This window comes from Archocentrus centrarchus, chromosome 5 (genome assembly GCF_007364275.1).
Source record: "Archocentrus centrarchus isolate MPI-CPG fArcCen1 chromosome 5, fArcCen1, whole genome shotgun sequence".
Classification (NCBI taxonomy): Eukaryota; Metazoa; Chordata; class Actinopteri; order Cichliformes; family Cichlidae; genus Archocentrus; species Archocentrus centrarchus.
Window position 1 is genome coordinate 23,964,303 of NC_044350.1, and position 20,467 is coordinate 23,984,769.

Sequence of the window (20,467 nt, forward strand, 5' to 3'; positions counted from 1 at the left end):
GTCAAACCCTGCAAATTTATTTACAATAAAATGAACACATGTCACGTGACAATCTAATTTTCATAATGCAATGTTTACCGTAACCTTGGTTACGTCGTTAGAATCTTACCGTCGTTAGAATCTTACGTCACCTTCACGGCCCCTGATGGTAACATCAAAGCTTTGATGTTACCATCAGGGGCCGTGAAGGTGGCGTACCTATAAGTAACCACGAGACACACTTCAGCAGAACATTTTAAGGCGAGGAGTGAATTTGTTCACAGCATTCAAACATTCAAACATTTGAAGATGTCTGAGGCCATTCTTCACAAGAAGAAAAAGAGAGAGACAAAGGTTGACACTGAACAGTCAAGAGAAATTTACAATAAACCAAAAATGAACAGAAAACAAGAAGTTCAACAGCTGCAGAGCAAAGAGGATGATAGGGAGAAAACATGGATGTATGAGAACAATAAACATTTGCAGCTGCACAAGATGCAAGCGTTGAGAGGTAATCTCTCCAAGCTCAATACACCAATGAAAGGAACTAAAGAGATGCTAGCAAAGATTAATGACACCCTGATAGAAAACGAAAACAGTGTTAGAGAAAACATTCAACAGTACAGTAATCGAAGAGAGTTAGAGGGCAAGCTCTGTGAACAGGAAAAGATAAACAGAGAGTTGCAGAACAATATCTGTGACCTGGAAGAGACATACAAAGATAAGGTGATAGATCATAATTGGGCCTGTAAAAGAAATGATAACTTGCAAGAAAAGCTTCATGCAGCCCAGCAAGAAAATAGAGAAATGCTTAAAGAGAAGGAACAACAGGAAGCTAAACTCAATCACCAGGAAGAAATTCTTAAAGAGGTGCAGCACAAACTTCACGCCACTGAGAAAAAAAATGAAGGTTTGCAAAAATTGCTTGATGAAGACAAGCAAAAAAATGAAAAAACGCTTAAACAACAGGAAGCTAAACACACAGAGGTGCAGAGCAAACTCCATGACCTGGAAGAAACTCTTAAAGAGGTGCAGCACAAACTTCACGACACTGAGAAAAAAAATGAAGGTTTGCAAAAATTGCTTGAAGACAAGCAAAAAAATGAAGAAATGCTTAAACAACAGGAAGCTAAATGCACAGAGGTGCAGCGCAAACTCCATGACCTGGAAGCTACACACAGACGTGTGCAGAGAAAACTTCAGGACAAAGAGAAAGAAAATGCAGGTTTGCTAGTGAAGCTTGATAATGAACAGCTAAAACATGAAGCAACGCTTAAAAAAGAGGAAGAAGAGAGAAATGTATGGCAAGAGTCTATGCGGAGGAAGTTCCGTTTTCAGGAAGAGCATCTCACAGCGGCGATGTCCGAACTTCACAACACCCAGAAAAAAAAACAAAGCTTGGAAGCAATGCTTAATGAAGCCAAGCTAAAAAATGAAGAAACGCTTAAAGAGAAGAAAGAACAGGATACTAAACAAACAGAGTTGCAGGGCAAGCTTCATGAACTGAAAGTGAACCTTCAGGTCAAAGAGAAAGAAAATGAACAAATGCTTAAAGAGAAGAACGAACAGGAAGATGAACACAAGGAGTTGCAGAGCGAGCTCCATGACCTGGAAGTGAAACTTCTGGTAGAAGAGAAAGAAAATCAACAAATGCTTAAAGAGAAGGAAGAACAGGAAGATAAACACAAGGAGTTGCAGAGCGAGCTCCATGACCTGGACGTGAAACTTCAGGTCAAAGAGAAAGAAAATCAACAAATGCTTAAAGAGAAGAAAGAACAGGAAGATAAACACAAGGAGTTGAAGGGCGAGCTCTGTGACCTGAAAGTGAAACTTCAGGGCACAAAGACAGAAAATCAACAAATGCTTAAAGAGAAGAACGAACAGGAAGCTAAACACAAGGAGTTGAAGGGCGAGCTCTGTGACCTGAAAGTGAAACTTCAGGTCAAAGAGAAAGAAAATCAACAAATGCTTAAAGAGAAGAAAGAACAGGAAGCTAAACACAAGGAGTTGAAGGGCGAGCTCTATGACCTGGAAGTAAAACTTCAGGACACAGAGATAGAAAATCAACAAATGCTTAAAGAGAAGAAAGACCAGTAAGCTAAACACAAGGAGTTGAAGGGCGAGCTCTATGACCTGGAAGTAAAACTTCAGGACACAGAGATAGAAAATCAACAAATGCTTAAAGAGAAGAAAGAACAGGAAGCTAAACACAAGGAGTTGAAGGGCGAGCTCTATGACCTGGAAGTAAAACTTCAGGACACAGAGAAAGAAAATCAACAAATGCTTAAAGAGAAGAAAGAACAGGAAGATAAACACAAGGAGTTGAAGGGCGAGCTCTATGACCTGGAAGTAAAACTTCAGGACACAGAGATAGAAAATCAACAAATGCTTAAAGAGAAGAAAGAACAGGAAGCTAAACACAAGGAGTTGAAGGGCAAGCTCTGTGACCTGAAAGTTAAACTTCAGGTCAAAGAGAAAGAAAATCAACAAATGCTTAAAGAGAAGAAAGAACAGGAAGCTAAACACAAGGAGTTGAAGGGCAAGCTCTGTGACCTGAAAGTGAAACTTCAGGTCAAAGAGAAAGAAAATCAACAAATGCTTAAAGAGAAGAAAGAACAGGAAGATAAACACAAGGAGTTGCAGCGCAAACTTCAGGACACAGAGATAGAAAAGGAAGAAATGCTTAAAGAGAAGAAAGAACAGGAAGCTAAACACAAGGAGTTGAAGGGCGAGCTCTGTGACCTGAAAGTGAAACTTCAGGTCACAGAGAAAGAAAATCAACAAATGCTTAAAGAGAAGAAAGAACAGGAAGATAAACACAAGGAGTTGCAGCGCAAACTTCAGGACACAGAGATAGAAAAGGAAGAAATGCTTAAAGAGAAGAAAGAACAGGAAGCTAAACACAAGGAGTTGCAGCGCAAACTTCAGGACACAGAGATAGAAAAGGAAGAAATGCTTAAAGAGAAGAAAGAACAGGAAGATAAACACAAGGAGTTGAAGGGCGAGCTCTGTGACCTGAAAGTGAAACTTCAGGTCAAAGAGAAAGAAAATCAACAAATGCTTAAAGAGAAGAAAGAACAGGAAGATAAACACAAGGAGTTGCAGCGCAAACTTCAGGACACAGAGATAGAAAAGGAAGGTTTGCGATTGAAGCGTGTAAAAGTGGAGAAAGAGATGCACTGGAAAATCACAGAAAAGACGATAGAAAATTCAGAACTGCAAAACAAAATTCAGCACAGAAACACTGAAATGGAAAAGAACCTGCAACAAAAACTTCAAAGCATTAGGGACTTCAGGGATAAGGAACTTAAAAAACTGAAAAAGGAATATAAAAAACTGAAAGAAAAGCATGCAGAAATGCAGAAAGAATTAGAAGAACGTGAGAAAAAGTGCAAGAACCTTGAGAATAAGAATGCAGAAAATATGAGTGAACTGGAAAACCTTAGATTAGAGAACGAGGATCTGCAAGAACGTTGCCAGAAAAAGAAAAAGAAGCCCTTCTGGTTTTTCTGGAATAAATCTACTGATTCTTCAGCGTGGCACAGACAAAATTGTGTTTACCCGTTATAACTCTGCTGCTTCTTCAGGGCTACCTGCGCAAAACTAGCCTCATCTTCCTCCATCCTCTTCATCCCTTTCTTCTTCCTCCCCTCCCTCTTCTATCTCCCTTCTTTTCTTTTCCTTTCAAACCCCCAAACCGGTTTCGACAGATGACTGCCCGTCCCTGAGCCTGGTTCTGTCAGAGGTTTCTTCCTGTCTACAGGGAGTTTTTCCTCTCCACTGTTGCCTCGTGCTTGCTCATCGGGGAATGTTGGGGGTTTCTCTTCTCTCTCCCTCTTTTTCTTACCCTATCATCCCCAACCTGTTTATTCATCTTTGAGAATACAGGCTAAGGAGGTAGGGTAATAATAATAATAATATTACATGTAATATTATATATATAATAATAAAGGCAATCATATGCCATCTAAAACAGTTATTTGTGGATGTCTACTTTTTCCCCTTTGTGCAAAGCTAGACTAAATGCTTACCACACAAATATGAAAGTTGTATAAAATTTGTGGTGACCAACAAGCATTTTTATAGTTTGAAAATGATTATGCTGATCCTTATGAGAATGACCAGAATTATAGATTACACTCATACTGGTTTGGACCATTACTAAATGTTGGATTAAAATGAATATAACTTATCTAAAGGTTGAAGTCAGGTGTGTTGAGCTGGCTTTCACAGAATGACACTAAAAAGAATGCAGTCATCACATGCCAGTCAAACCCTCCAAACCTCTCATGTCTGATGTTGAAGGAATTTAAATAATAAGAGTGTGTGTCTCTGCTGTTTAAGCCTTTAGGTTTCTGCGTGTTCATTTGTTAAACAGGAATGACACTAGACAATCAGAATAAGGAGTGCAGTTATTAAATTTAATTAAGCCATTTCAAGCAGTTCCGATATCTGGGTCAGACTGCATGTCATACTCGTGTGAGATGGCGTGAAGTACTGGCCCATTCTAATTCAACTTACAGTTTCATATAGTCACAGCATATCAGTCTTGGTTACATCATTTACAAAACAGAATGTGGGAAACAGAATTTCAACAACAGGGTGACCTCGAAGTCTCCATTTCTATCATTGTTTAGTCTTCATCAGTGTACAGTCAGAATACAAAGTTCATGATGACACAAAACATTATAAGCTTCTGTATTTTTAATCAGTTATGTTACTTTCCAGACAAATTTCTCAGGGAAGTAAACGTACATAAGATATGTGGCATATATCATGAATATCCCTGTTTAGACGAGTGACTGTTTATGGACTGTAAGGGCTGGGCCGGAGTATCATGGGACCGCCCCGGTGTGTCGGTAAGAACACCTCGAGAGTCTGGATGTTGGCGAAACTTTAATAAGGATCATGCAGCACGGCTATACACAGAGCTCAGCATGTAGGGATCACAGATGCAACTTGTGGTGGATCATCAGTGACACACAATCTCGCATCTGCTACAAGGTGAGCAGCTCTGCAGTCACAGGCACTGCGAGGCTGGATTGTCTGGCGAGTCGGCGATGAGTGCTCCTAATGGCGTCTGTGTCTGTCTGCACTTGAAAGGAAAAGGGGAACGTACCAAGTACGTCGTGTGTGATCTGGGCGCATGCGCGAACTGTCGGCTGCAGCCCTTAGTCTTTCTAACACTGCCGCCCCCACATTTGATGCCAAATGTGCTCCCTAGAAAGACTGAAGTGAGCCTCCCTGCTCACGGCCCATTGACCTCCTCCTCCGGCATCTTAGGCAGAATGATGAGACGAGTGATTGGCCTGGTGTATATCTTGTCCTCGATCTGTATCTCGGCCGTCCTGACATGACCATCTGGGCCTGGGAATACTTTCACCACCTTTCCGATTCTCCAAACCGATCGAGGCACCTGTGGGTCTACTACCATGACTACGGCTCCAACCATCATGTCTGGGGTAGTGGTCCTCCACTTGTTCCGTAGCTGCAGACCAGGTAAGTAGTTCTTTACGAATGCCGTCCAGAACCTGTATGCCAGCACCTGAGAGTGCCTCCACCTCCGACGTCCAAGGAGCTCGGATTGCGGATAGACTACCTGGGGCAGGGAGCTGTCTGGCCGCCCCATCAGCAGGTAATTGGGCGTGACGGGGTCAACGTCTGCTACATCGGCCGAAACGTAACCTAGCGGCTTAGAGTTGAGTATGGATTCAATCTCTATTAAGATGGTTCTGAGAACTTCGTCGCTCACAGTCTGAGCACCCAGAGTGGTGTACAGGGCAGACTTTACTGACCGGATCTCGCGCTCCCATGCTCCGCCGAAGTGAGGTGCCGCTGGTGGATTGAAGTGGAACGCAATCTGCTGTGTGGCTAACTGCTGCTGGAGGTCAGGACATAGGCTGGAAAAGGTGTCCCTCAGCTCCCGCTCACCTCCTCGGAAATTGGTTCCTTGGTCCGAGTACAACTCTGCTGGCTTGCCTCGCCGAGCTAAAAACCTCCGGAGAGCCATCAAGAAGGAGTCACAGTCAAGTGAAGGTAACACCTCTAGGTGTACCGCTCTGGTGGTGAGGCACTTAAAGAGTATACACCATCGTTTCTCCGTTCTTCGGCCAACCTTCGCCAGGAGCGGTCCGAAGCAGTCAATACCACAGGAGTAGAACGCTGGCTTAAACAATCTAAGCCTTGGCGGTGGTAGGTCAGCCATCCGTTGTACAGCAGGTTGGGATCTCCATCGACGGCACTCGACACACACCTGCTGGCAACGCTTTACGGCCTCACGCCCCCTTAGGATCCACACCCTGCGTCTTAACTCCGCGAAGACTCGTTCGGGCCCAGGGTGGCACAGTTTGGTGTCATACTCCTGGATGAGTAATTTGGTGGTCGGGTGACTAGGGTCAAGTACAATGGGGTGTACTGCAGCTGGATCTAATCCTTCCCCTCTACGGAGTCGTCCACCCACTCTAACGACTGCATGCGTTGTGTCGAACTCCGGAGCAAGGCAAAGGAGACGACTATTGGATGCTACGGGCTTCCCTGCCTTGAGGAGGTCATAGTCATCTGCAAAGCTCTCTTGCTGCGCCCTCTGGAAAGCAAAGAATTCGGCATCCTGGTATGTACTAGCTGTAGGTGGCCCTGACAGCCCAGCCGCCCCGTGAAGCTCCTGCGCTAGTGTTTCCATCAACTCCTTCCAAGTCTTGAATAGGGACCAGTCCATACTCGGCGGATCAGTGGTGCTACTCAGACCACAGAAAGCCGAACGTCTGAGTTCAGTAGTGTCTCCAGACTCGGAGGAATGCTGCAAAGGAAGGGTTGGCCACTCTTCCGGGGATAACTGCAGAAATTTGGGTCCCTGACTCCACCGGCTTGGTTCCCCTAGGTGTTGCAGGGACTTCCCCTTTGTGAGGTCATCTGCCGGATTCCGTGGGGAATCAATGTATCGCCAGGACTGGAGGTCCGTAAGCTCCTGTATCTCTGCTACCCGGGTGCCTACGAACACTTTGAAACGACACAACTCTGAATATAGCCATGTAAGGACAGTGGTGGAGTCACTCCAAAGCACACAGTGGCGAATCTCAAGGGTGAGCTCATTCCTTAGTAGCTTGGCCAACTGTGCTCCTGTGACTGCTGCACATAGTTCGAGTCGGGGCATGGAAAGTTGCTTCCGAGGGGCAACTCTTGAGCGTGCAAGAAGGAACGCAATGCAGATCCTCCCTTTGGGATCTTCAGACCGCAAGTAAGCGACCGCTCCATACGCTTTCTCAGAGGCATCACAAAATATGTGGATGTCTCTCCTGGTTGCAGCGTGGTCCATCTCTGCCGGTGTGTAACATCGAGGCAGTTGTATGTGAGGTAGGTGTTCGAGTTCACGTTCCCAGGTGCGCCAGGCGGTCAGAAGCTCTGCTGGGAGACTGGGGTCATCCCAGTCCCTCCGCCGGTCCCATAGCTGCTGGACCAGGACCTTTGCCCTTGTGGTGTAGGGTAGCAAGAATCCGAGTGGGTCGTACTGACTGGCGAGCACTCGGTAGATGTTCCGCATGGTCACCGTGTCATAGGTGATAGGCCTGTGCTTGTAACTGAAGGTGTCCGCGTCACACTGCCAGCACAGTCCTAAGGTGGACTCGCGCGCTTCCAACTTATCACATGTTAGCCATAGCTCTAGCTTCTCTGACCTGGCCTCGGCCGGGAGGTGGCTGATGACGCCCGGCACGTTGCTCGCCCACTGCCGGATCTCAAACCCTCCACTTTGGAGAAGGTCTCTAAGGTTGTTGATCAGTTGTATGGCCTCTTGTGTGGATGGCACGCTCTGGAGGCAATTGTCCACGTAGAAGCCTTTCTCTATTGAGAAGCGCTCTGTGCTTCCAGGCTTGCTGTAGTCAAAGACATGCCTCTGCAGGGCATAGGTGGCACAGCAGGGGCTGCACGTGGTACCGAAGGGCAGCACCTGCCACTCGTAGACTTCCGGTGGGTTCTCTCTCCGCATGTTGCGCCAAAGGAAGCGCAGAAGGGGCCTATCTTCTGGTAGTAACCGCACTTGGTGAAACATGCCCTTGATGTCACCACTAACACCGACACAGTGTTCTCTGAACCGCAGAAGGACGCCTAGTAAGGAAGGGCTCAAGGCAGGGCCAGGTATCAGGTACTCATTTAGACTGAGGCCCTTGTATCGAAAGGAACAGTCGAATACGACTCGATTTTTCCCATTGTGTTGCACCAGGTGGTGTGGGATGTACCAGCTTTCTCCACTGGATGAGATATCTGGCCTGACTACTTTAGCAACTGTACCAGCGGCCTCCAGCTTCGCAATCTCGGCTTCATAAGCAGCTGCACTCGTGGGATCTTGTAATAGGCGTTTCTCCAAGCTCCTAAGCCTTGGCATTACTGCCTCCATGGGGGCCTGGAAGGACGGAAAGGTTTTCCTCCGAAGTAGAGGGGTCGCATACCGGGAGGTACCATGAACCTCAACGCGCTGTGTTTTGGACTCCAGGAGATCAATGGCTTGTTGGTCTTCTCGTGATCGTGTCACCTGCTTCTCGCTCCTCGATGGTAAGAGGTCGAGCTGCCAGAGCTTCTCTACATTCCTCAGCAGTTCTGCTTCTCGAGGACTGAGCGACATGAATAAACACTGCTGAGGTGATAGCTGGAGCTCTGCCATCTGAGCCGGCCCCTGGAGAGTCCAACCAAGCCTGGTCTTTATGGCCGCAGGACCACCGGGGGGACCTAGACGCACCGGTTCGACCGGTGTAATCAAGTGAGGGTTGTCGGCCCCGATGAGCAACATAGGCCGTACCTTGTCGAAGGCTTGGAGTGGGAGGTCATGGAGGTGTTTGAACCTTCTCTTGAGTGCAGCCACAGGATAGGTGTGATCAGCTAGGCTTAGACGTTCGGCAGTGAAGGCATCCTTGACCTGGAAGGTTCGGTTGGGTTGGACGGTAGATGAAACTCTGAAGGTAACGGAGGCGCCATCCAGGGTTTGTACATCCTGTCTGATGGTCTGCAGGGCTAAAGATTCTGGGTGGCCTTGGAGGCCTAGCTTATGTGCTGCTGCAGTCAGGATCATTGTGCGTTCTGAGCCATCATCTAGGACCGCGTAGGTATCAAGTGTCTGGTTCTCGTAATGAAGAAGAACCCGGACAACCTTCAAGAGGACCCGGCTGCATTCTGCTGGCCGATCAAGGTATAGCGTCTCTGTAGCCGAGCTGACCAGACAGGACCTCTCCCTTGCCTGCCTAACGTTGACCTCATGTAGTATCTGGAGGTGTTTGCCCTGACACTTGCTGCAGAGTTTCTTCAGGTCACATTGGGCTGCATGATGTGCTCTGCCGCACCGCCAGCAGCGTCGGTTAGACTTTATCCACTGGATAACTTGGGCCTTATCAAAGGACTTAAAGGTGTCGCACTGGCTCAGGAAATGATCCTCACACTCACAATATGGGCAGTACGCGTGCTTGTTCCTTTTCTTACCTGGTGGATCAGGTTTCGACTGGGGTGGTTCTACTGGCTGCTGGTCAGGAGTAACCTCGACCCCATGCAAGATCGTGGCTGGACGAGGATTCTTGGTGTCATGCCGCTGATCCGAGCGCCGTTTCCCCTCGGGCCGAGGGTCCTGGAAGCTAGCATGGCTCTCACTATCCTGGCACCACGCCTCATATTGCAGCCAATCGGAGAAGTCGGTGAGATTGTACCCACTCCTGATCGACGGAACGTACATCTCCGAAATTCTGATCGCAGGTCAGAGGGAAGTTTACTCAAGAGCCGCTTGACGTGGGACCCGCACTGGAGCTCTGCTATGCCTTCACGTCCAAGGGTCTGGAGCATTCCCACCAAGGCTCTCACTTGTAAAGCAAACTTCTGAAAGGCTTGGGAATCTCCTCGTCGGATGTCTGGAGCGTTCATCACCGTGGCGATCTTCTTCAAGGCCAACTTATGCGGTTGACCAAATCTGTCGGTCAAGGCAGCCATCGTGTCCGAATAAGGTGTAGATGAATTCAAATAGGCATCAGCTACAAGGCGAGCCTCCTCTAGTTTGAGGTGGTCCAGGAGAATTTGGTAACAGAACAGCTCGGTGGCGTCAGGAGGTAGAAGGTTCTCCAAAGCGATCTTGAGACGGGTGAATTCACTAGGGTCTCCTTTGGCGAAGTCGGGAATGGTTGGAACGGGTCCCCGGTACGTTCTCTCTCTAAGGAAGGCGGGGGGTTGGTGTACTGGTGCAACGTGCGCCATAGGGTGTGGCTCATACCTCACCTGAGGGCCTGAGGGTGCGCTCGACGGCTTGCGGGTAGCTAAGCTCGGTGGTTTGGCAAGTCTGGTTGGAGTCCAGCCGGGAACCGGTTGGTGCAGGTAACCCTGAATGTAGGCCTGACTGAATGAAGATGGCTGAGGAAAATAATCACTCGGCTGATACTGGGGTGGAGGTAGCGCATGGTGTAGCTGCTCACCTGGATATTGTTGACCCACCTGTGGATTCCTCAGCACGCGGCCCTCTGCTTGATCCTTGATGAGTTGTAGCCCCTGCATCATGCGGTTGATGGAGTCCATCAGGTCTTGTTCTCGTGCGGAGGTGGGGTGCTCACCAGGGCCCTGAGGATAATGACTAGCCTGAGGCGCAGGCGGTCTAAACCTCAGAGGCTGTGGTCGTAGCACTGGTTCTGCATGCGATTTCCAAGCAGACTTGGGCTGCGGGTCATGGGAGGCACCACCGGGGGGCTGACAGAAGGAAATAACATTCTCATCATCATAAGCACTCAACTGCAACTTATCACTATGAGACACAGACTGTCTATATAACCCAACATGTCCATCATGAGGCACTGACTGTGCCTCCTGCTGATCAGGGCCCTCCCACGGTCTATAGAAGGCAGAAGGAGATGTCTGGTTGCTCCCAGCGGGACCGATCAGCTGTGCACTGGACCGGGAAGGGTACCATGCATTCTCCTCAAGTGTAGGTGTCGCGGCGGATCGTCGTCCCCCCACGGGGCTCCACTCCTCCGCTGTAGACTCGGCATACTGGCTGATAGGGCTGGCGCTGGTGGGGCGGGATGCCTGCACCGTCCTCCTTCCCACTTCTGCCGCGGCCACGTTGGGAGTCCAGTCCTCTGAACCCTGTGTATGCTGTGCTGCATGTGGTGCTGGGGGTGGCTCTATCGGTTCCCAACCTGCTGCTCGGACCTCATAATCTCTCAGGTAAGCAGGCAGGTGAGACTGACGCTTAGGGCGTGTAGAAGCTGCAGGAAGCTCCTCACCAGGTCGAGGAGGCTGCATCACATAGGCGTAAATCCAAGGCAGCCTCACGAAATCCGGCTCGAAGGACCGCTGTTTAGACGAGTGACTGTTTATGGACTGTAAGGGCTGGGCCGGAGTATCATGGGACCGCCCCGGTGTGTCGGTAAGAACACCTCGAGAGTCTGGATGTTGGCGAAACTTTAATAAGGATCATGCAGCACGGCTATACACAGAGCTCAGCATGTAGGGATCACAGATGCAACTTGTGGTGGATCATCAGTGACACACAATCTCGCATCTGCTACAAGGTGAGCAGCTCTGCAGTCACAGGCACTGCGAGGCTGGATTGTCTGGCGAGTCGGCGATGAGTGCTCCTAATGGCGTCTGTGTCTGTCTGCACTTGAAAGGAAAAGGGGAACGTACCAAGTACGTCGTGTGTGATCTGGGCGCATGCGCGAACTGTCGGCTGCAGCCCTTAGTCTTTCTAACAATCCCTACAATGTGAAACCCAAACCAGCACGTTTGGGTTAAAAATCCGAGCTAAATTGCAGCCTGTCCTTTCTGCCAGCTAAATGTGCTCAGAGTGAGCCCTCGCCTCGTTTCCTGCGCTCTGTGCTGCCCATATGTCAAAGTCTTTGTGCTTTTCAAGACAGAGAGGCGACAGGAGGGAAAAAACAGCTGGATCCAAGGACCATCCAGCTAGCGGCTCCGCTAGCAGCGACCAGCTCCTCAAGCCAGCTAATCCCTCGCTCTCGGCCCCCTGATTTCGGAAAGGTACCGTGTCTGAAAACTGTCTGTTAACCGAGAGCTAACGGCTCCTTATTACGAGCTCCTTATCTTTTACCTGAGCTTTTTCTTTGACCCAGTTTTCCAGCTGCCTGCCTGGCTAGCCTGTTAGCTTCCACATTAGCTTCTCTAGACGCTGATTAGCGAGCTAGCTTAGCTGATTAGCCTCCTGCTGCTTGAGCAGATATCGGAGGATTAGATGAGCTGTCAGCGTGAGCAAGGTCCAATTGGTAGCACCTGCTTCTCCAAGGATGGAGGGATGACATCATTTTCAGTGAACTACAGCTACAGATGCTGGACAGGACGGGAGAGGAAGAGAAGTGCAGAGACGGCAGGCTTGGCTGGATCAGGTGGGGCGGTTCAGTTTTCTCACATGACATCATGTGCACATTGCTCACAATTTTGAACGTGATACAACTTGTTGACACAACCTTTGACACTTTTACTCACATGTTGTTTACGTACAAATTATTGCTGGTGTTTAGTTAGGCTGTTTCGAAGAAAAAGTCGAGCTAGCGTCACGGCGGCTTCGGCGTCTGTTTCACAGAAACACGAAGCTGAAGTTGGTTCTCATTCCTAGCATTCGTTTCGATGTCTCACTATGGGATGCGCCTCCCTGCGTATTCCTCAGAAGCATTTATCTCATTACGCCAATCCTGATTGGCTGGTGATCGCGATGACCATGTCAGGCGGAGCCACCCACCTTTAAGTAGCTTGCGCTACAACATAGTCATTATTCAAAAACCTCTTCTCGCTTCGGAGCATATCTCAGGAGCAAATAGGCTAGCTAGTTGAACTGTCCACAGACAGGAGTGTCAGCTTACTTCTCCGTCGCCGGGCGCTAGCTGCCTTCTTTTGCTCGCCTCTCCCCGTGAGTCTTCACCATAGACCAGGGCGTTTTACCACCTACCCTCCGGTAAGGCGGTTAATTACGGTTTGGCACGCCAGCCAACACCGTTCTCTCTTTTGCTGTCATCATAGTTGGCACCCCAGCTAACGAAGATGAACCCGCCATTCCCTCACACCAGAGGAAGCGGAGACTCCGGGGCTCGACTCTGCGTTTGCGGCAACAAAATCTCGAGCAAAGATGCACACCAGGTCTGCTCTTGCTGCCTCGGGCTGGAACATGCCCAGCTTGCGCTCGAAGCCCCCGGTTCATCCGTGCACTGTGCCCGGTTCACCATGAAGAGTCTCCGTCGACGGCTAGCGCGCCAAGCTAGCCTGTCGGGAGCAGATCCTTCCTTGCCCACAGCCGGGACCGCGGCAGATGGTGGTGACAAGGAAGAAATTGCGGAAGCCGAACCGCGCGCTGGCACCAGCTGGGGCTCACAGCTGGACCTAGCCGCGACGGCTCCGCCGTTGGAAGACGTGCTAGAGTTGGATTATGAGGATGATGATGAGGACACCTCAGAGCTCCTCGTATCCGACGATGAGGTGGACGAAGATGAAATTTTCGTTCCCTTCCCTCAGGCTGTCAAGCCTAACACTGCAGCCACCTCCCGGGGCGAGGACAGCGCATCAGCATCCCCCGCTCCCAGCATGGATTTGCAGAATGTGTGCAAACGCGCTGCTTCCAGGCTGAACATTCCGTGGCCCGACGTCGTAATGGAGACCACCAGATCACGTTACGAGGGGAAGAAATTGCCCCAGGCCACCAGGGCGGCGAAGCAGTTACTCCCAGTCTTCCCGGAGCTGTTGGAAGAGATAGCGGTCTCGTGGAAGGACCGCCCGTTCAGCAGCAGAAGCCCAATACAAGGGGCTTCTTCCTTGGATTTTGAGGGCATGGAGAAGCGCGGCTTACTCCGCATGCCCCCTATGGAGCCGTTAGTTGCAGCCCACCTCCATCCGCGGCGAGCAGCGGCATCCTCCAGGAACCCCACACTCCCGTCAAAGGCGGACCGTTTTCAGTCCGTCATGACTGAAAGGGCCTACAAGGCGGCGGCCTTGGCTGCTAGGGCGCTGAATGTCTCCTCCATGCTCGCTGCTTATCAGGCAGAGCTGTGCGAGGATATGACGACTAGGCCCGACCCGAGTGTGTGGGAAGAGATCACTGTGATTACGGACATTTGCCTCCGCGTGCAGCGCTGTGCAGTCCAAGCCACAGGGAAATCTATGGGAATGATGGTGTTGCAGGAACGCGCCAGATGGCTCAACCTGACAGACCTATCAGAGAGGGAAAAGGAGGACATCCTTGACATGCCGATCGTGCCTGATGGCATTTTCGGAACTGCTCTGGCTTCCATGCAGCAGAGATGTGAGGCAAAGAAGAGGGAGGACGAAGCTCTTAAACTTTGCCTCCCTCGGAAAACCGAGCCGATGCCTCCTCCGGCCCCGCGACAGACCTTTGCACAGGCTGTCCCTCGGCCACCCCCTCAGTTCAGAATCCCAAAACGTACGAAGCCCCAGCCGCCCTCCGTACCCCCACCGAGGCAGCAGACGGGGGCAGGCTGGCCACGGAATGGCCCGACAGCAGCTCCGCCAGGACGACCAGCGCAGCCCCTCGATCCTCAGGCCAGGAAGAAGAAGAAGGCAGCCTGACAGGCTGCTCACTTCCCACAGGTGAAGAAGCTGGAAGTTCCCTGTTCACCAGCCCCACCTGCTATGTTCCAGAGTGTGTCGCAGGGGTACCCCCGCCCCATCGACCCCTCGTCGCTGCGCGTTATGCCCCCTCAGAGCGGACACGCACAGGCCACGAGGAAAGGAGACTTTGTTTCGGGAGCAGCAGACCCTGCCCCTCTCCTGAGTCGCAGAAACACACACTCTTGTTATTTAATAAAGCATGTTCCACTGCAGCATCCAGACTTACTGTCGAGGGCGCAGTCAAAACAAGAAAACAGCACAATGGCACTGCTGCCTCGGGAGGGGGCTGCACTTCCCCTCAGGAAGAGTGCCATAACCGACGCTGTGAAAAGTTTAACACCCCGCGCATGCGCAGTGTTAACCTATTGTCACCACGGTACCCCACCGCAAGATGGCCTCCTAACACAAGTTTTAGGGGCCCCCCCAGCGAACGAAACACAAGAAGTTGCCACTTCTCTATCTCGGAGGAGAGAGAGATGGGCGGAGCTCACAACTTCATCCTGGGTACTGAAAACAGTATCACGGGGCTACAGGCTTCAGTTTGCCGTTACTCCCCCTCGTTTCTTGGGCATAATACATTCCCAAGCACGGGGAGAGTCTGCTCGCATTCTACAGGAGGAAATACACTCGCTGTTAGAAAAGAGAGCGATATGTATAGTGCCCCCCGATCAGAGTCGAAGCGGCTTTTACTCCAGGTATTTCCTGGTCCCCAAGCGGGGAGGGCGCGGACTTCGCCCTATCCTGGATTTGCGGGCTCTGAACGAATTTCTCAGAAAATACAAGTTCAGGATGCTGACTCATGCATCTCTGGTACGTTTGGTGCGCCAGGGCGACTGGTTCACTTCTGTCGACCTAAAGGACGCATATTTTCACATTCCCATTTACCCTCCACACAGGAGGTATCTGAGGTTTGCTTTTCGGGGCATCTGTTACGAGTACAGAGTGCTGCCCTTCGGCCTGTCCCTGAGCCCCCGGGTGTTTGTACGCTGCACCGAAGCAGCGATAGCGCCGCTCAGGCAGCAGGGCATTCGTCTGGCTACATATCTAGACGACTGGCTCCTTCTAGCGCGATCGGAGCAGGAAGCTGCGACACAGACGTGTGTCGTCGTGAAGCATCTAACCGATCTGGGTTTCATAATAAACACAGAAAAGAGTGTGTTGTCTCCGGCACAACATATAATATTTCTGGGTTTATCTCTGGACTCGATCTCCTTCACAGCCAGCCTGTCAGCCGAGAGAGTGAAGGCGTTCAGAGCGTGCCTCGCTCTTTTTCGTCTACACAAACTGGTCCGCTTCAGGTTGTGCCTTCTCCTACTGGGACTGATGGCTTCAGCCATCCTTGTAGTGCGACTCGGCCGGCTGCATATGAGGGATTTTCAGCGCTGGGTAGCTTCACTCAGACTGAGCCCCGTGCGTCATGGCGCGCGGAGAGTTACAGTAACAGTGGATTGCGCAATGGCTTTACGCCGTTGGCGACATCCGGATTTTCTGACTCAGGGGGTACCCATGGGCACTGTTCAGTGTGGGAAAGTGGTCACCACAGACGCGAGCCTGTCCGGTTGGGGCGGTGTCCACGAAGGGCGATCTGTGAGAGGTCTCTGGACTCTCCAACGATCCCACATAAATTGTCTGGAGCTTCTGGCGGTGTTTCTCACCCTCAGGCGCTTTCTCCCGTTCCTACAGGGACATCACGTCCTTGTAAGGACCGACAATACAACGACGGTCGCTTATATCAACCGTCAAGGGGGACTGCATTCACGCCAGTTGCACATACTGGCACGCAGACTGATCCTGTGGAGCAGCAAACGTCTCCTGTCTCTGAGGGCCACGCACATCGCAGGCTCTCTAAATCTGGGAGCGGATCTGCTATCCAGAGGCGCTCCGCTATACGGCGACTGGGCCCTGCATCCGGCCATTGTAGAACAGCTGTGGCTGCGCTACAGCCAGGCTTCAGTGGATCTTTTTGCTTCAGAAGAAAACGCGCAGTGTCCGCGTTTTTTCTCCTTGCGCGATCAGAGCGCGCCTCTCGGTGTGGACGCGCTCGCGCATGTTTGGCCACCCGTGCTCCTGTATGCTTTTCCTCCTCTGGCGTTAATACCTCCCACTCTGTCCAGAGTGAGGGAACATCGCCACACAATGATTCTGATAGCTCCGCTCTGGCCGACAATGCACTGGCTAGCGGAGATATATCAGCTTCTGTGCGGGCAGCCGTGGCAACTCCCGTTGCGCAGGGATATGCTGTCCCAGGCACGGGGGTCGATTTTCCACCCACATCCAGAGCGCCTGGCACTTTGGGCCTGGCCCGTGAGTGGGTTAATCTAAGCATGGTGAATCTTCCCCAGGGGGTGATTAACACTATTCAGAATGCTAGGGCATCCTCCACCAGGTCTCTGTACAACAGTAAGTGGAGGGTGTTTGAGGACTGGTGCCACGAGAAGGGTCACATTCCCTTTCAGTGTCCAGTTGGCCTGATTCTGTCATTCCTACAAGACTTGATTGACAAGCAAAAAGCCTTTTCCACAGTTAAAGTGTACTTGGCTGCCATTGCTGCCTTCCACATGGGGTTTGGTGATAAAACAGTTAGCCAACACCCTTTGGTTTGCCGTTTTATGAAGGGGGCCCGCAGGTTACTCCCTGTCTCCAGGCCACTGGCACCCCCTTGGGATTTGGCGGTGGTTTTGGATGGGTTCTGTTGCCCCCCATTTGAGCCTCTACAGGAGACTGATTTAAAGCATCTGTCCCTGAAGACTGTGTTGCTGCTTGCTTTAGCCTCGGCTAAGCGTGTCAGTGACATTCATGCCCTTTCAGCACACCCTTCTTGCACTCAGTTTGCCCAGGGGCAGGCTAGGGTACTGCTGAAGCCCAACCCGGCATATGTGCCTAAGGTGGTTGGGTCATATGTGCCAATTACCTTGACAGCATTCTCCCCGCCTCCTTTTTCTTCTGATGAAGAACAAAGGTTGCACATGCTGTGTCCTGTTCGTGCTTTGCGTGCTTATTTGGACAGGACTAAGGGTTTCCGAGGAAGTGACCAGCTTTTCATTTCATGGGCAGGTCCTCACAGAGGCAAACCTATCACTAAGCAACGGCTCTCACACTGGATTGTGGAGGCGATTGCGCTGGGGTATTCGAGTCAGGGGCTGCAGGCTCCAGAGGGCCTGCGGGCTCACTCTACTCGTGGTCTGGCGGCATCCTGGGCCCTGTTTAAAGGGGTGTCAATCCAGGACATCTGTGCAGCCGCAAGCTGGTCTTCACCTCTCACTTTCGTCCGGTTCTACAGACTGGATGTCTCTGCTCCAAGTGTAGCCCAAGCAGTACTGAGCTCTGGCTCCTCACTTGGATAGGTGGACTACTTGCTATTTAGCTGGCGGTTGCTTGAGATAAGCTCGTCTGGCAATACGGGAGTCTCCATTTCCCATAGTGAGACATCGAAACAAATGCTAGGAATGAGAACTTTAGGTTACTTGCGTAACCCCGGTTCTCAGAGTAGCATGAGTGAGATGTCTCACCAGACAGCCCTTCTTGCTGGGGCGAAGCGAGAAGAGGTGCTTATCTTGAATAATGACTATGTTGTAGCGCAAGCTACTTAAAGGTGGGTGGCTCCGCCTGACATGGTCATCGCGATCACCAGCCAATCAGGATTGGCGTAATGAGATAAATGCTTCTGAGGAATACGCAGGGAGGCGCATCCCATAGTGAGACATCTCACTCATGCTACTCTGAGAACCGGGGTTACGCAAGTAACCTAAAGTTTCCGATTCGGGGAATGGCTAAAGGGCCATTCCACTTAATTTTGCGGTGCCTTCAGCATCTTTAATCTGCTCCAGTTAAAAATCTACAACACCTACACACTTCAAACCTGGACTAGATTATTCTGCACTAATAGCACAATACTTTAAACACACTTTGTGATTTGTGAAGCCTTTATCTCATTTGTGAAACTTCAATAACGGGCGATTTCAGCACCTTTTTTCCATCTGGATCACACTAGAACGGCCCCAGCTCCAAAACTACAACACCTACACACTTCAAATTTGGACTAAATTATTCTAAACTGATAGCAGAATAATTTAAACCAAGTTTGTGATTTAAGATGCTGAAGATACTGAAGGCACCGAAAAATTAAGTGGAATGGCCCTTTAGCCATTTCCCGAATCGGAAGCCGCAATCGGAAACCAACTTCAGCTTCGTTTCCAGGACTGACTGCAGGTAAAGTTAAGCTACTGTAGCACAGCTAATCTGGGAGCATCTGTCATATAGCTAGATAGAGAGAGGGGGGCCATAAAAGTCATCTTCTGAATGCTTTATCACACTGAGACATGTTTGATGAAGGCAGAGACTGAGGTATGATCTGCAAAAGATCATAAAATGAAATTTATTTATTTTACTGAAATTCAGCAGCTCCTCATATTACCTGACCTTGAGCTCATCCATGATCCAGCCTTTGCTTCCTTGTTGCTGCTCCTGTCTGTACATATACATCCTGTCATTTCCCAGAGTTAAAGAGCAACAATGGATCAGAATCTGGATGTTGATCCTAACGGACTCTAGGACATAGAAATGCCATCAGTTTCTTTCAGGTGAATCATCTTTATTAGGGCCCGAGCACGAACTGTGCGAAGGCCCTATTGTAATTGCTTCGTTTATTATTATTAGGGCCCGAGCACGAACTGTGCGAAGGCCCTATTGTAATTGCTTCGTTTATTATTATTTTTTTTTTTTTTTTTTTTTTTATTTTTATTATTATTATTATTCAGGCAAATGAATTGGCTTTTTGGGGGCTTTATCATATTCAAAAACTCATGAAACTTTGCACATGCGTCACACCTGGTGAAAATTTAAGTATTTTAATGGCCTCGGGCAAGGGCGCGCCCAAATGGCTCGCTAGCGCCCCCTAAACTGGAGCCCCACCGCTGTGTTTCACGTACATGAATGAAACTTCATACACATGTATATCATGTCCAGGCGCACAAAAAATCCTCTTGGAGCCATGCCCTAAACCCAACAGGAAGTCCGCCATTTTGAATTAATTATGCAAATTTGGCAATTTGCAGCCCTCACACTTTTTCTAATAACTCAGAGGTTTTAGATGTTATCATCTTCATATTTGGTTTGTGTAACCTACACCCCCAGGGGAATCTAAATCTCGAAAATGGTGAGTTTTTGCCAAGGGGGAGGGGTCCTTATGCCCCTTTGAACTTTGATCATTCGCCATGAAATTTTGATTGCCTCTCATTCATACCTACATGATCCAATGTGCATCAAACTTCTCCAGTAGGATAAGGGTGCCCCCCTGAATACATACATATGACAATATTTAATATCAGTCGCAGCGCCACCTAGTGGGAACAGGAAATGTCATATTTTACACTTGGAGGTCCAGCTCCAAGGTGGTTTAGCAGAACCATCTCAAATTTCACCTGGAAAGCCTTAAGAAGTTGGACTTACTGTGTTTTCAAAACTGTGAGTTTTTGACAAAAGGGCGTGACCCTTATGGGACGGCAAAGTTCGATGATTCGCCATGAACACAAAAATGGCTGTAACTCAAAGCCAACTTGCCCAATCTGGCTCAAACTTCAGTGGTGTGATAAGCATGCTGCCCTGAACACATTCATATGCATAAAGTCCATAAACGTTAGAGCGCCGCCTAGTGGCAGCTCGGAATATCTTAAAATAGCATGTTTTTTGAGTAGCCCCGGAGCTACGTTTTATCTACATGTATGAAAATGTACAGGCTCATGTAACATACTAAGACGTACAAAAAAGTCTCTTGGACCCATACCCCAAACCCTACAGGAAGTCGGCCATCTTCAATTGAAAGTGTCAATTTTTGCGATTTCCACGCCTGCTATTTGAACGAACTCGTCCTAGGGCATTTCACCCACTGACACCAAATTGGCTC

The 20,467-nt window shown here is 49.7% G+C and overlaps 2 protein-coding genes across 2 annotated transcripts; both read left to right on the forward strand.

Moving 5' to 3' along the window:
* The first annotated feature begins 208 nt into the window (after positions 1–208).
* On the forward strand, positions 209–3,833 carry LOC115779838 (trichohyalin-like). The gene is given in 1 exon segment (XM_030728696.1): positions 209–3,833. A coding segment is annotated over 1 exon segment (3,174 nt). The 5' UTR covers positions 209–375; the 3' UTR covers positions 3,550–3,833.
* A 10,993-nt stretch (positions 3,834–14,826) lies between these two features.
* On the forward strand, positions 14,827–16,887 carry LOC115779969 (uncharacterized). The gene has a single exon (XM_030728875.1). It carries the CDS (start codon positions 14,827–14,829, stop codon positions 16,885–16,887), a length of 2,061 nt encoding a protein of 686 aa, XP_030584735.1.
* Positions 16,888–20,467: the final 3,580 nt, after the last annotated feature.

Excerpts from the sequence above, each read along its gene's own strand:
- LOC115779969 (XM_030728875.1), top strand. The coding sequence starts at position 14,827 with ATGGCACTGCTGCCTCGGGAGGGGGCTGCACTTCCCCTCAGGAAGAGT.